Here is a 16982-nt window from a genome sequence, read left to right on the forward strand (position 1 = left end):
ACGTTTTTATGACATTTGTATTAACAACGTAGCATAAGGAAAACAAGTTTGTCTAGTTGCAGCTCGACTGCTTTCGCTATGCTACTTCGTGAAACCGTATCGATAATCTAAACATGGCAAAACCACAGGCAGGTGATATTTTTCCCTCCTTCACGTCAAATGGAAAGGCAGCCTATTTAATGCAGGTCCGCTTGAAGTGAACGCATGCGCGTTCCCGCGACGCTACTACGGAATACATATTTTGGGGATGCAAAATTTGCCAACACCAACTAGACGAGGGGAAGTCGCTGCTGTGACCGACCATAAAACAGCATGACTCCAGACAGATGGTACAGTAGGAAAGTTACCCAGATAGCAGAAGTGCTGTGGCCCGGACCCGTCCCACACCCGACACTTTCATCCGGCCCACATACCGCGTGGAATGATGACGCCTGGGCGGTCCGCTCCTGTTTGCCAGATCTGGGCCAGAACCAAGCCATAACAATGCTGCATGTGTCACATATTTGCCAAAGGTGGCCCATGTTTGTTTTGAGATATTTGGGCCATAGTCACCATTTACCACACGGGCCACTTCAGGGTCACATCCAGATTACATGTTGCCCAGAGCACCGCATCTTTGCCAGAAAAGGCCCACATGTGATCTGGCATATTTGGGCCATATTTAACTTATACATGTGGGCCACTTCAGGCTCACATCCATTTTGTCAGGGCCAGCAGAAGACCATCAGTGCCGCGTTACTGCCTGAAGTGGCCCACATCCGGATGCTATCTGGGCATTCATGAAAACCAAAAGTACCGTGTCTTTTTTACCCGTGCCTTTTGCGTTAAACAAAATGATCACTCTGAATTCCCACGCAGTAGGTCAAGACCGTCTTAGACTGCTCTCTGGACTTTCTGGATCACCCGGTAATACTCACAGACATGTAGAAACCCCAATGAAGTACAGACAGGGTGAAATGATCCAAGCTCTTTTTATTCCAAAATGCTGAGGGTAAAAGAGACTGAAATATACAACATAATCATCCAAGTACAAGGACATGAACACAAAGGAAATCTGTTATTCACAGACACACAATCTTTTTTTGTAACAAACTAGCAAAAGGAGAAAAAAAAAATATAGTGTATCCTTTTATGTGCAAGCTTCCTAACTGACATTCTGAACTTGTTTGTGTGAATAAGCACTGATTGGAAAAAAACCAAAACAAAACAAAACATCAAACAACCTTCAGTACTCTGAGGGGTCTGGTGCAGTCTTAACAACACGGTTTGAACTTGACCATGTGATCAAATCCCCACTTCAGCTGAGGGAAATGCAGAGGATACCTAAGAGCCATATCCAAGGGCAGAACAGATCGAACATTTTTTTGCTTATTTGGAGCAATAAATGAAATCAAAGACTAATAACTAACAGGACCACTTGACTACGGGTACTTTATATTCTTCCGATTCTTTACCTTGAACGAAAAAAGAAAAAAAAACACCGCGGCAAGCTCTGGACAACACTTTCACTGGGTTGGTCAGAATAGAGCAACCTTGGATGAAAAATTTGCCATAAGATACTGGACACAACAAAAACACCGCTCCTACATGCAGGCTTGCCGAATTCTCAAAGGTCAACCTTAATATCCCCCCCCCGCCCCGAGGTTCCTATAGCTGCTGCTTATAGATGAACAGATTCACGACACCCAAGAGATCTCCTCTCAATAAACAAACTGAACCCAGACAAGTGGAATTGGGGAGGCAATGGGATCGGCCCAATGGCTAAATGTTGGTCACCTCTAACGTTTGGCATGGGGAGAAACTCCAACGACACGGTGTGGCCATTCTCTCCTCTTCCTCACTCAATTCCCAGTGAAAATGGTCCTCAAGTTGTGGAAGGCTCTAAAACTGAGGCGTGAGGATTCACTACGGATATCTTATTTATGATCCGTACACTTAATTTGGCAAAGATTTTACACCGGATGCCCTTCCTGACCGCAACCCTCCCCATTTGTCCGGGCTTGGGACCGGCACTAAGAATGTGCATCCTCAGTGGCTGGGTGCGTACGGGTTCACCAAGATGCAAGATGTCCAATTTTAACTGAGGCCCACAAACCAAAGCTGAACTCCTTTGTCACATGTTCTTTTTTTTAATGAAGCTCACCTCAAAAACCAACAAATCGGACACTTTGTGTAACCTAAACTGAAGGATCCATGATCAACCCTAACATCAGCCAAATGAGAATCCAAAAAAGGAGGGATGTTCGTCTCAAATGAAAATGTCTTAAGTTCCAAACAGGATTACATTTTCTTAAGTACAGTAAGGCACTTACTTCGACAAATTCAACTTTGTGGGGAATAAAAATGAACAGGCCTGTCAATCAAGTTCAATGCCTAGCCGCCACTTATCAATGACATCTGTGAATGGGCTAGATACACAACATTGCAATACAATTGCAACACTGTTCAAACATACACTATGAATTTGGAAGCCAAGGCATGGAAGTTGATTTTATTGTCGTTGTAGATGACTCGAAGTCCAAGACCAGGGGAGGCAAGTGCCAACAAAACCATCACAAGCAAAATGGACACGTCTGAAGTTCAGTGTCCTGCCTGCTAGAGCCAACCAGAAGTAACTGTACATCACGGTTACCAACATTACTTTATCCTTATTAAACAAAATGAAAATAGTGACAATAAACATTTGCAAGTATTAAGTATTCAATGGATTATAAGAACTCTGATAATTATTTTACCGAGTATACAAGTCTTACAAATACAGACGATAAATAAAATGGGGCCGATGTATAGACAAATTTTGGAAGGATAATACTGAATATAATGGAGTAGAACCTCATGTATTAGACTAAGGGCTGTACACATGGGCAGAAGAGCCAGTATGTAGGCAGGTACACCTTTTAAATACCTTGTGGATGTTGTGTGAACAGACGACAAAGGAGTGTCACGTATTGGCTGTCTTCATTGAGCAGCAGACGCTACCAATCAGTATTGTCGTTTCTTTCGAAGATGGCGATAACAAGGATGAACAAAAATGGCGGGGTGGGGTCCTGGAACTACAGAAAACAGTCTCTCTAACACTAACTAGGAAACATCCATCAGTCCAGATAACTTCTGCCTTGCACAGCAGATGTTTGGTTGAAAAACAAATGAAGGGGGGGGGGTGTACCCTATAGACAAAAACTGGGCTGTTCAGTAGAGCAGGGAGGACCATCAGAGAGGACTATTAAGGAATGGAAGGAGGAGGGAGAGGAAGAAGGCTTTAGGGTGTGGAAGGAGGCCAGGAGGGCAGCGGATCAGGACAATCTGAAACTGACGGTCAGTCTGAAACACTTGTCTTTCATACCGAAACCAACATTTTCTCCTCTTGCAGACGATCCCGGACCCAATAGTTTTTCCTTATCCCCGTCCTCGTTGTTCAGCTGCATTGACACATAATCAACATACATCTGCTTTGGGAAAACAAGCAGAAAGCTGAGGCGGGGTTGGGTGGTGAGTTGCTCTTGGTGCTAGCCAGGAATCCCATTTTTACAGAACCATTAACATAAAATTATGACACAGACCCCTTTGGTCAGCATCTAGGAGGAAGACTCCCCCCCTTTCTGCACCCAATCATAAGCAGAGGGTTAGTGCTTGACCAGGCCCTGCAGCATCATCATTAGGCGCCGCGCCCTCTTGCTGAGCTGGCTGTGGGGGTCCTGCTGCAGGAAGGCAAAGAGCTTCGGTCTGACCTGGGATAAGACAGCAGCCATGTGGTCTCTCGTCAGAGGGTCGCTGTGGTCCAGGTTCATCACCGCGTCCTCCAGGTAGCTTAACAGGAAGACAGAATAAAAGAGAGAAAGGGGGAGAGAGAAGGAGCTTTTTAGTATTACCCGAGAGGGAAAAACAACCCCAGAAACGTTTAGGCAGACGGAGCTTTTCCCGGTAGGAGAGAGATAGAAAGTGTCATGGTCTCTCACTGAACTAGTGACTAGATGTATGAGACTGATAACAATAAAGATGGAAAGAATAAAAGGCAAAAACAGAAAGAACAGAGTGAAGATGTTGAGATGAGAAGGGATCAAATTATGGATGCTAAGCATTTTATATTCACGCCTTAGAACGAGGTCAGGAACTGTAAATCATCCCTCCTCTCTGCCAGGACAACCATGCAACATCCCCCAAATCAATTATTTCTATTTCTGTTACAAGAGGAAACTGAAATACATTTAACAGGGATTTGTTTCATAGAAATAATTCTCTAAAATCTCAAAATGAAATAAAGTATTTAGATGTCTTTGGAATCAAAAAATGGGGGGGGGGGGGGGACTGGCCAAGCTTTGAACTGTCGGGCATCCGGGTAGCATAGCGGTCTATTCCGTTGCCTACCAACACGGGGCTCGCCTGTTTGAATCCCTGTGTTACCTCCGGCTTGGTCAGGCGTCCCTACAGAAACAATTGGCCGTGTCTGCAGGTAGGAAGCTGGAAATGCAACTTGATTGACTGATTGATGTGGGTATGTGTCCTGGTCGCTGCACTCCTCTGGTTGGTCAGGGCCTCCTCTGGTCGGTCTGGGCGCCTGTTCAGGGGGGAGGGGGAACTGGGGGGAATAGCATGATCCTCCCATGCGCTACGTCCCCCTGGCAAAACCCCTCACTGTCAGGTGAAAAGAAGCGGCTGGCTACTCCACATGTGTTGGAGGAGGCATGTGGTAGTCTGCAGTCCTCCCCTGATTAGCAGAGGGGGTAGAGCAGCAACCGGGACTGCTCGGAGAGTGGAGTGATTGGCCAGGTACAATTGCGGAAAAGGGGGGAGGAAAAAAAAAAAAAAAGAAGCTTTGAACTGTCTTAAGTAGTTGAGAGTCCATTGAAACGAAATGGAAAAAAATATGGCATGATGAACACGACAAAGATTACCATGTCCTATCAAACTGAGCAACCAGACAAAAAGGGCAAATGTCAGAGAAATGACAGAGAGACCACCAACATGAAGACTCACAGCTGTAGTTGCTGTCATACCCTGATTGGGGGGCGGGGGTGGGGGTTACACATTTGTATGACAGTAACATATTTAATATCCATCCATCCATCTATTATCCAAATCGCTTATCCTGCTCTCAGGGTCGCGGGGATGCTGGAGCTTATCCCAGCACTCATTGAGCGGCAGGCGGGGAGACACCCTGGCTCACACAGGGCCTAATTTCACCTTTTCCCCAGCTCACTCGATATCCTGAAATAACACCATAAGCGTTTAATAGACCTCTGGAGCTTGTTCAGAAAGCTGCAGCTCGTCTGGTGTTCAACCGCCCTAAGTTCTCCCACACAACTTCCCTTCTCATGTCCCTACACTGGCTCCCAGTAGCTGCTCGCATCCAGTTTAAGACTCTGGTGCTAGCCTACAGGGCAGTGAAAGGAACAGCGCCTTCCTATCTCCAGGCCATGGTCAAGCCCTGCACCCCCGCCCGACCATTTCGCTCTGCCGCCTTGGGACGCCTGGTTGCCCCGTCGCTCAGAGGCCCTTGCTGCCGATCGACCCGGTCACGGCTCTTTTCTGTCCTGGCCCCACAGTGGTGGAATGAACTCCCCACTGATGTCAGGACAGTGGAGTCGCTGCCCATCTTTCGGCGCAGGTTGAAAACTAACCTCTTTAAGAACTACTACCCTGTTACTTGTTGTTAGCACTTATTGTATTCACTCATTAAAAAAAAAAAAAAGAAAAAGAAATCTCTGTCTTGCACTTTTACTTTAGCACTGATTTTGCTCTTAGATGCTTGTTTAGATGCACTTATGACCGCTGATGACTAGTAGTTCTCCTGATTTCCTACGTTAAATGCATTTATTGGAAGTCGCTTTGGATAAAAGCGTCAGCTAAATGACTGTAATGTAATGTAATAGAGTCAGTGGTCTGGTGAGGGAGTTACCGGGAGCCGTTATGTACAAAATTACGTCATCTGCCAGGACATTCATTTCATTTCAGGCAGTCGAAATACCAGATTTACAAGTTTTTTTCACAGTGGAATATAATTTTACCACCCCGTTTTTACTACTGGCATCTGTAGGACCATGTAAATACCTGTAAATCTGCAATACGATGTTGGAAAATAGGCCAAAAGTACTGCAAAAAAAACAAAAACAAAAAACAACCCTTTATCTTGAACCCCAGGCCAAAATTATCATTAACGGACAGATCTTGACAGGGTTGCCCTTTGTCTCAGGACTCTTTGTCTTGACTATTGAGCCCCTCACCGAAGCAATTAGACAGGATCCTGATATAAAGGGTTTCAAAGTAGAGCAAACAAATCATGTTTAATATGGTGTTTCATTTTTTTTAAAAGACAAATGTTAAATAAGAAAACACATTCTTGACTTGTAAAATGTGTTGAATTTATTGTCTTAGTAAAGGGGGGGGGTTATTACAAAGCGTTAAAATGTGTAACAGGAACAAAATGTTAAAGGTTTAAGGGGAATGAATGCTTTCTGAAGGCACTGCACAGCGTTTAGGTCTGCTTAAGTGAATATCAAACTAAGAAAAGTATCTGTCAGAATATCTTAACTGTTTTGGTCTGTGTGGACAGCTAGCACCTGTCTGTCTGCATAAAAGCACTGAAATAACTGCAACTTCACTGCAGTCATGAAGTAACTTTCCTACTTGAAATGTGACCTGCGCCTCTCTCTCTCTCCAACAGGCAAACGTTAAACTTCTTTTTCGGACCCCCCCCCCCTTTCTCTCCAATTGTATCCGGCCAATTACCCCACTCTGCAGACTACCACGTGCCTCCTCCAATACACATGGAGTCACCAGCCACTTCTTTTCACCCGACAGTGAGGAGTTTCGCCATGGGGACACAGCATGTGGGAGGATCACGCTATTCCGCCCCCCGAAACAGGCTCCCTGACTAACCAGAGGCGCTAGTGCAGTGACCAAGACACATTACATTACAGTCATTTAGCCGACGCTTTTATCCAAAGTGACTTACAATAAGTGCATTTAACGTAGGAAATCAGGAGAACTACTAGTCATCAGAGGTCATAAGTGCATCTAAACAAGCATCTAAGAGCAAAACCAGTGCTAAAGTAAAAGCGCAAGAAAGAGATTTTTTTTTGTTTTTCAATGAGTGAATACAATAACTGCCAAGAACAAGCAACAGGGTAGTAGTTCTTGAAGAGGTGAGTTTTTAACCTGCGCCGAAAGATGGGCAGTGACTCCGCTGTACTGACATCAGTGGGGAGTTCATTCCACCACTGTGGGGCCAGGACAGAAAAGAGCCGTGACCGGGTCAACTGGCAGCAGGGGCCTCTGAGCAACGGGGCAACCAGGTGTCCCGAGGCAGCAGAGCGAGGACATGAGAAGAGGAGTTGTGTGGGAGAACTTCGGGCAGTTGAACATCAGACGAGCTGCAGCTTTCTGAACAAGCTCCAGAGGTCTGATGGCCGACGCCGGGGCGCCAGCAAGGAGGGAGTTGCCGTAGTCCAGCTGGGAGATGACCAGAGCCTGGATGAGCACTTGTGCCGTCTCATCGGTGAGGAATGGGCGAATCCTCCTGATGTGATAGAGCAGAAATCTGCAGGAGCGAGCAACCGATGCAACATTTACAGCAAACGACAGTTGGTTGTCCAGGATCACACCCAGATTCCTCGCAGTTTGAGCTGGCGTCACCACGGTGTTGTCAATGGTGATGGCCAGGTCTCGGTGCAGGCAACCTTTCCCCAGGAGGAACATCAGCTCTCTCTTGTCCAGACTGAGTTTCAGGTGGTGTGTCGCCATCCACTCTGAGATGTCAGTCAAGCACACAGCAATGCGTGTCTCTACTTGTGTGTCCGAGGGAGGAAAGGACCAGATCAGCCGAGTGTCATCAGCATAACAATGGTAACAGAAGTCATGCAAGCGAATAACAGAACCCAGGGATGTCATGTACAGGGAGAAAAGGAGAGGGACCCAGAACTGAACCCTGTGGAACACCTGTAGTCAGTCTGCGAGGCTCCGACACAGATCCCCTCCATGTCACCTGGTAGGAGCGACCCGTCAAGTAGGATGCAAACATTGAGAGTGCAGAGCCTGTGACACCCAGCCCCATGAGGATAGAGAGGAGGATCTGGTGGTTCACTGTGTTGAACGCAGCTGACAGGTCCAGGAGTATCAGGACAGAGGAGAGAGAGTTTGCTCTCGCAGAGTGCAGTGGTTCTGTCGAGTGACCCACCCTGAACCCAGACTGGTTGGGGTCCAGGGGGTTGTTCTGGTGGAAGTACAAAGAAAGTTGGTTAAAGACAGCACGTTCAAAAGTTTTGAATAGAAAGGGTAGAAGGGAAACCGATCTGTAGTTTTTGACGTCAGAGGGGTTAAGTGAGGGTTTCTTGAGAAGGGAGGTGGCTCTAGCAGTCTTGAAGGCAGATGGAAAGCATCCTGCCTGGAGGAAGGTGTTGATGAGGTGGGTTAGAAAGGGAAGGAGCTCAGGTGCTATAGACTGAAGAAGAGGGGGAGGGGGGCAAGGTCAAGGAGCATGTAGTGGGGTGACTGGATGTGATGAGGTTGAGGACCTCGTCGGGGGAGAGGGAGGGAGGTGGGATAGGGTGGGGACATGGAGAGGTGAGGGAGGGTGCAGAGAGTGGGATAGTGCAAGCAGCACTAACCGGGTGGTGAGAAAAGGAGGACCTGATGTCGTTTACCTTCTTGATACCCACATCCGGCTTCCCACCCGCAGACATGGGCAACTGTGTCTCTGTATAGATGCCTGACCAAGCTGGAGGTAACACGGGTATTCAAAACAGCAATCCCCTCGTTGGTAGGCAACGGAATAGACCGCCACGTCACCCAGATACCCCTTACTTTTTATGTAGTTAGGCATGTGCTTATCAGTGTCTGGAAAAAGCTTTATATGCACCTATTTCTCTCTCACACACATTCTCTGTCATTACAGTCACAATTACCATTTGTTACTTGCTGTACAGTGCATCAGATTCTCATATAATATCACTGGAGAGAATTACCATATCTACAGTTGGCCACCAGCCATCCTTCTGAGTGTTCTCTCTCGCTCTCTCTCTCTCTCTCTCTCACACACACACACACACATCACATCCCAATAACACTGCCAACGTGCCCTTTTAAGAGACATTTAATGCCTTTCTCACTAGGCCACAGATTCAAGAGATACTTATAGACACCTAGACCTTTTAGAAGTTAATGTCATCCAAAAGATGATCTGGCTGCATCAGATATGTCTCCCAACTCTCTCAGCGTCCTTTGGAAAACACCCCACTAAGATGCCCAAAGTCCTGCCGTGGACCACAACACTCTTGCATCTGTTAATAAAAACACCATGGCTTCTGAGAGATGGCTCATGTCCCTGCAACAGCAACACTGAAAGATAATGAGACTCGTCCTGTCTGAAAAGGGCAATGTCTTACTATTGTTTGAATCATGGATTTTTCCAGGCACAATTTTTTTTGGTGTACCATAATCTCACGCAAAACTCCGCAGTTCTTGGTTTACCTTGTGCTTTACAGAAAAAAGCGTAGGCGTATGCAGGTACCTCCTCAGATGGCCCATGCACAGAATGAAGATGACTAAACAAAACACACGAACTCATCCATCCATTATCAGAGCTGCTTATCCCAACCGGGGTCGCGGGGATACTGGAGCCTATCCCAGCAGTCATTGGGCGGCAGGCAGGGAGACACCCTGGACAGGCCGCCAGTCCATCCCTCTCTCTCTCTCTCTCTCTCTCTCTCACACACACACACACACAGACACCTAGGGGCAATTTAGTACGGCCGATTCACCCGACCTACATGTCTTTGGACTGTGGGAGGAAACTGGGGCCCTTGGAGGAAACCTACGCAGACACGGGGAGAACATGCAAACTCCACAGAGGACGACCTGGGATAACCCACAAGGTTGGACTACCCTGGGGCTCAAACCCTGGACCTTCTTGCTGTGAGGCGACCGTGCTAACCACTGCACCACTGTGCCGCCCACATAAACTCAACAACTTCTTTTTTAATTTGCTACTCCATATTTTACTTATTCCTCCAACTTTAGCTGCAATCCAACCCCTCTTTATATCACAGTGCTATGCCTTCGCCACAAATCCCTCATGAGTGCACTATTTCTCACCGGCACAGGCTTTAACTTTATTACCAAACACTGGAGCGAAATGACAAGTTATGGAGTTCAGGTGGAAGATAATTTGTTTTTGTTTTCCCAAAATGTTTAAACCATAATAAGCCATGGAGGGGAAAAACTGACTGCGACTGCAGGTTTCCCTCCTGTCTGTGCAGGACATTCTGAAATGAAGGATCAAGGCTACGTCATAAGCAATACTACCGAGTCCCTTAAAAACGTCCACACACTTCTTATTGGCACCTATCATTGTTCCCTACCTTTTACTGTCCAGACTGAACCCCCCCACCCCCACCCCCAACACCAACATCACTCTCTCCTCTCTCCAGATGGTGCAGAGGAACCAGAGGGTCAGTACCAGTATGCAGCTGCAGAATAAACTCCAAACCAGACAGATGATCAGGGCCCTGGGCAGCACTGTTATGGGACCAGGCTTCATCAGAGAGGAGTATTGGTGATGAGAGCAAGAGAGCGAGAGCGGGCAAGAGAGAGAAAGACAGACAGGTTAAAGACCGAATTATAACAGAGGAAAAGATGAGCGCAAAACACTAAGTAGAGAAGAGGAGAAATAAATGGGAAAAGAGAGAAAATACATTGAGACACGGCGAGAGATAGAGAGCAATTAGGCTGTTCCACTGCTATTCACAGGCCATCCGCGCTCCCCTAACAGCCATCTAGTAGGAGCTACAGACGGAGCGGGGCAATAAGGTCAGCAGTTTAGCACTGTTTAGCACTGCGGAGAGAGGGAATAATGAAGATCCAATATAGAGAGGAGATGGGAGGAGAGGTAGAGCAAAAGATTGGGCTTTGCTACTGATAAGGAGTACAAAAAACCCCCCAGAACAATCGGAGATCATAGGCTTTTTCATTAGTGGGTTTCAGTGGCTTTTCCTATGACTTCTCCATCACTTTTAGCTTGATGTCCATGACCGAAAGAAACTATTTTATAGACACGCCACTGAAAAGGTGTATGGTTTTACAACACCGTCTATGATGTGAAAGTCCGGCTATATTTCAAATACGGTATAAGAGTCAATATGTCAGGGCGTCCGGGTAGCGTGGCGGTCTATTCCGTTGCCTACCAACACGGGGATCGGCGGTTCGAATCCCTGTGTTACCGCCGGCTTGGTCGGGCGTCCCTCCAGACACAATTGGCCCTGTCTGCGGGTTTGGAGGCCGCAGACAGGGATGCTGGTATGTGTCCTAGTCGCTGCACTAGCGCCCCCATCTGGTCGGTCGGGGCACCTCTTCAGGGGGGAAGGGGGAACTGGGGGGAATAGCGTGATCCTCCCACGCGCTACGTCCCCCTGGTGAAATCTCCTTACTGTCAGGTGAAGAAGCAGCTGGCGACTCCACATGTATCGAAGGAGGCATGTGGTAGTCTGCAGCCCTCCCTGGATCGGCAGAGGGGATGGAGCAGCAACGGCTCGGAAGAGTGGGGTAATTGGCCGGATACAATTGGGGAGAAAAGGGGGGGGGGGTCCAAAAAACAGAATAGTTAATATGTCAATAAAAGGGTCAGTCTAAAAGAATAGATGCTTTAGTCAGATTTCCATGACTCTTCCAAATCAATAGTTTTTCATAACTTTTCCAGGGCTGGGGAATTCTATTTTTAAATTTTCCTTTTCCAGATTTTTCATGACGATATGAACCCTGACAATAAACTGTGTTAGCATCCGTGCATGCATGTATGTATGTACTGGAATGGAAAGCTTGTGTTCACTGACACACACACACACACAGAAGAATTTAAACCACCAATTCAAGACCATAAACCTCCTGCAGTTCAAAAATGACTTACTGAAGCTCTCATTAAGTGGCTAAATAACAAGTACTGCTGGTATGCAGTACTGTGCCTGCCTCAATATAAACCAGGTCCAAAATCAAACTAAAATAGTGAGAGAACCAACTATTTTGGTATAGCGTCAATATATAACCAACCTCTGCATGTAACGGGGGTGGGGGATGGGGTTGTGGGGGAAACTGATTCTGTGAAACATCATGATTCTCTCTAGAATGCTTCTGCATTGATGCACAAAACTCAATCAGAATACTATAATTCTGTTTCCAACATCTTGATTACCTCTAAGTTTTTCTGAAAGTCATTATTGGCTCATGAATAAATCTGTGTATGTGAAGAAGAACTGCAACAAACATTTTAGATAAACACTCTTTGTCAACATATTAAGATGGTTTAGTTTTCAGGTTCAATACTAAACCAATATGGATTGAAATTAGTTTATGGCTAAATATAAATATATATAGTAGCTGAAATGAGTTTCCTCCATAGGGTGTCTGGGCCAGCCTCAGAGATAGGGTGAGGAGCTTGGCCATCCGGAGGGAGCTCGGAGTAGAGCTGCTGCTCCTTTGCTTTGAAAGGAGCCAGTCGAGGTGGTTCGGGCATCTGATTAGGATGCCTCCTGGGCGCCTTCCTTTGGAGGTTTTTCGGGCACATCCAACTAAGAGGAGACCCCAGGGTAGACCAAGGACTCATACATGTCCAATCTGGCATGGGAACGCCTTGGGATGCCCCAGGAGGAGCTGGAGGGCGTTGCTGGGGAGAGGGACGTCTGGAGTGCCCTACTTAGCTTACTGCCACTGCGACCCGACCCCGGAGAAGCGGCTGAAGATGAAATGAGATGAAATACTAAACCAACAGGATGGCATCGACAATAAAACTGTGCCATACGTACAGTCGAATTCAGCTTCCAGTTAATGAAGATTAACAAACTGCTACCAGGATCCTTTACATAGGCACATTCTGGATTTTAAAAAGCAGCCCCATTTTTACTGCATGGAAGCTGCATTACCAACAACCGCCACAGTTACTTAGGTGAGTTGACCTACAACTTTCCAGCAATCGTGTTTAAGGATAAAAGATTAAAATTGAAAAAGCTGAAACAAACAAGCTTCAAAATTGTTAAATTAGGATACATTAGCCAATTTACCTTATGGTTAATGTCGTTGGTGGACAGATAGATGTCTCTATTTTCATTGCTGTTCAGCTGTGCGTGTTGCAGGCATACCAATTTGGGTACTGCCGCTAAGATAATTTCTTTTTATTTTCATTTGGTGTTGTTGGGTAATGTTTGTGCAATTGTCCATATGTTAATTTTCTTTTTAAAACTAACAAGCTGGGGCATCCGGGTTGCGTAGTGGTCTATTCCGTTGCCTACCAACACGGGGGTCTCTGTTCGAATCCGGCTCGGTCAGGCGTCCCTACAGACACAATTGGCCGTGTCTGCGGGTGGGAAACCAGATCCTGGTCGCTGCATTAGCGCCTCCCGTGGTCGGTCGGGGCACCTGTTTGGGGGAGAGGGGAAACTGGGGGCAATAGCGTGATCCCCCCACGTGCTATGTCCCCCTGGAGAAACGCTTCACTGTCAGGTGAAAAGAAGCGGCTGGCTACTCCACATGTATCGGAGGAGGCATGTGTTAGTCTGCAGCCCTCCCCAGATCGGCGGACGGGGTGGAGCAGCGACCGGGATGGCTTGGAAGAGTGGGGTAATTGGCTGGATACAACTGGGGAGAAAAGGGGGGGCGGGGGAGAGATCCCTCCAAAAAAAACAACAACAACCTAACAAGCAAATGTCAACAAAGTATGTTACAACAGGCTTGACGTATTGTATTTGTTTCTTACTACTGACGTGGAGGTGATGACTTCACACTGCCTCCGCTGGTTCTCCAGCTTGGTCTACAAAAAGCTCTGCCAAAATATATCACTGACTGAAATATAGCGGGGGGAAAAAAACATCACTGATTGAAACTGTTCCTGCTGCCTCTTCTGGGGTCAATCTTTGGCCCACCTCAAAAACTGAATGCTCAAAAATAACAGTTTGGCAAGTAAACAGCCCCACGGTTGGACAAGAAATACGTTAGCAGCAAGTATTTTGGTAACAGATGATGCATTGATGTCTTACGTATCCTTTATGATTTTTATCGGGATAATGGCATGGCCTAGGTCAAACATGGTCTAAATGAGGATTATTACACCCTGGTCACAACCTGCTCCAACTCCTCCCCTCCGGCAGGCACTACAGAGCACTGTACCCCAAAACAACCAGCTATAAAAGCAATTTCTTTCCATGGGCAGTCATTCAAATGGACACTTAACACTGTCAAATACATCCAACCACTTTGTATACACTGTACTGTACACTGTACATATACAGGTATGCTGTGTCATGTCCATCTACCTCAGGCATGTATGCAAGTAACCTGCTAACATCTATTTCAGCATCTCTGATATAGTCTCTGCACCATTGCACTTTATCACCTCTTATTTTGCCTGTATATAGCCAATCCTTGTGTATATATCTGAAGATTGTTGTGTTTTAGTGTTGTTATTCTATGTTAAGTACACAGAGAGCCATAAAACCGGAGTAAAATTCCATGTATGCGCAAACCTACATGGCCAATTAACATGATTCTGATTATACAAAAGTCATAGTAAGAAAAAAAATCATTTAAATAATAATCAATATGCAGTAAGAATCAATTCATAATTGTGGCACCCTGAATTGAACCAAACTGTGTGGTGCCTAACTTTTCCTACCTGTAGCATGTAACATATAAAATATCCTTTAGTGTGCTCTAGCTGCAGGGGAAAAGACATCCTGTTAAACAAGGAGTTCAGAACAGGATCATACAAGGAAGGAAGGCCACCAAATTACCGTTTGTTTGCCTACCTGATTTTGAGCTCGGAACGAGTTGTTAGATTGGAGGAGAGCTGCTGGATGAGCGACAGCAGCACAGGCTGGCTGAGGGGACACGGGTGCTGACCAAACACCTGCTGGGAGTCTACGGTCTCACAGACATACAGCACCAGGTTCAGATCTGTCGCTGATAGAGCCTGGGGAGGGGAGGGAGAGAATGTTAGAAAAGCAATGATGCCGACAAAACCTAATCTGGGTCTAAAGTTTCACATACATGCAGATCTGTCGCTTATAAGAACCTAATGGCGAGAGAGAGAGAAGGGAACAGAAGTTGGGGGATAAAGAAACTGGGAGTAAGGGGGTGGAAAAGATGAGTGAGACAGCAAAATACAGCAGAGGGAGGAAGAACAGATGGCGGCGCAAATTCATGTTTGCAGCGGCCTCATCCAGTACCGGTGTGGGAAGATGGTGGCACGAATTCACGTTTGCAGCAACCTCATCCATTACCGGTGTGGGAGGATGGCAGCACGAATGCACGTTTGCGGTGACCTCACCCAGTACCGTCCATGCAGTGTCTTTGTCCATGTCTGTGTTTAATATGTGTCTTCGTTTGATGGCTGGGAGACTTGGCGCTGGATCGGCTGGGAGAGCTTGGTCTGCTGCGTCCTGTGGGCCCAGGGACCACGGCCCTGCCTGGAGCTGTGCCCGAGGAGGTAACACCAAGGGTGGTCTGACAGAACGTGGAAGTGGGGCAGGCTAAGCTAACTGCTAGCCCATGCAGACCGGCACTTCCGATAACACCGAGGGCGGTCTGGCGGCAGTCTCGCCTGGTGTTGACTGTGGTGTTTTTGGTGTTGTTGTGTGGAGTGTGAGGAGGTGTGTTGAGGGTGTCTGGCTGGGAGAGCTGGCTTGGATCGGCTGGGGGAGCCTGGTCTGCTGAGCCCGGTGGGCCCTAGGACCATGGCCTCTGCTTGGAGCTGCGAGGAGGAGGAAGCATCAAGTGCGGTCTGACAGGATGCGGAAGCGGGGCAGGTTAAGCTAACTGCTAGCCCATGCAGACCGGCAGTTCCGACAGTCATCCTGGCTGGCGTTCGTTCCCTTGGACAGTGATTTTTTTTTTTTTAGTTTGGATGTATGTGTTAGTTTGGATAAGTGTGTTCTTGAAGTTCTTGTAGTTTTTGGATATGTGTTTTTGTCTTTGTGTTGCATTGCTGTGGGCTGGGGAAAACAATATTTTGTTTCATGAAATGACAAATAAAGCAGTCCTGATTCCCGATGGAGGTGGTTGAGAGGAAAAACAAAGACCAACAGGAGGAAAAAGGAGACAGTGGTATAGTGGTTGCTCAGACCAGGATCAGGTGTGCAGATTACAGCACCTGGGGTACACACAAACACTTTAATATAAGCGAATCATTTGATACTGTATGAAAATTGCCACTGCAGGGGGATAGATACAGGCAGCCTCCTGGGTAACCTGGTTGAGCTGACTGGACTGCTGAAGTCACAATATGTTGGCTTCATGGGTCTCGCACTATTAGTGCGTGTGTGTTTTCTCAATTTGTCTGCTTGCAAATATGTGTGTGTTTCGCCCAGGTAGATTACCTGCTGGAAAGCCTGGTTGAGCTGGCCCTGCTGCAGAAGTTGCAGAATGTTTGCTTGCTGGGTCTGGTAGTCTAGGTGTGCAGTAGGGACAGGTGTACCAGCGGCAGACCTCATGGCCTGCATGATGCTGGAGGTGACCACTGCCTGCTGCTCCTTCATCGCCAAGCTGACTTCCCCTTTGACAATTCGCTGCACGTGACTGAGGATTGACTCCTGCAAACTAAAGATGATAGGTTTTGTCTGTAAAGGATGCATTTCCAGTTAACAGTGCAGTGCTATAATTGGTGGGTTAGGGGCTAGCTTGTATAGAAAATACCAGTATATACTCACAATAACGCTGCAAAATTTCATCGATGCTAAGCGTTACTAATCCACACCATTACCGAGTCCAAGCAAATAAGGCCCTGCATCCTGCATTTGTTAGACTTAGAGAAGTCACACTAGAAACAATGAACAACCTCCTCCGTTCACTTTGAATTAGAGGCAGCTAACACTACACAGTATTATCAGATACCCTGCAGTGCTGGGCAAGCTGGTGAAATCATCCAACTTTTGACCCTGCCGAACGAGAAATTCGCTTTGAAGTAACCAACTGGATTTCAAAGAAAGTCCTGCTGTGAAAATCTTTTC

General features: G+C 46.8%; 1 protein-coding gene across 3 annotated transcripts in view; it reads right to left on the bottom strand.

The window, feature by feature from the left end:
* Nucleotides 1-967: 967 nt before the first annotated feature.
* edc4 (enhancer of mRNA decapping 4) overlaps nt 968-16982 on the bottom strand; it is an 89535-nt gene continuing 73520 nt past the window's right edge. For all 3 annotated transcript variants that reach the window (XM_056281483.1, XM_056281482.1, XM_056281481.1), the window contains 3 exons: nt 16353-16572; nt 14784-14947; nt 968-3807 (listed from right to left, as the gene is read on the bottom strand). In XM_056281483.1, coding sequence (XP_056137458.1) covers nt 3624-3807; nt 14784-14947; nt 16353-16572 — 568 coding nt within the window. In that variant the 3' untranslated portion in view covers nt 968-3623. The remainder of the gene's footprint in view (nt 3808-14783; nt 14948-16352; nt 16573-16982) is intronic.

The sequence above is a fragment of the Lampris incognitus genome, chromosome 6 (assembly GCF_029633865.1).
Source record: "Lampris incognitus isolate fLamInc1 chromosome 6, fLamInc1.hap2, whole genome shotgun sequence".
NCBI classification, from domain to species: domain Eukaryota; kingdom Metazoa; phylum Chordata; class Actinopteri; order Lampriformes; family Lampridae; genus Lampris; species Lampris incognitus.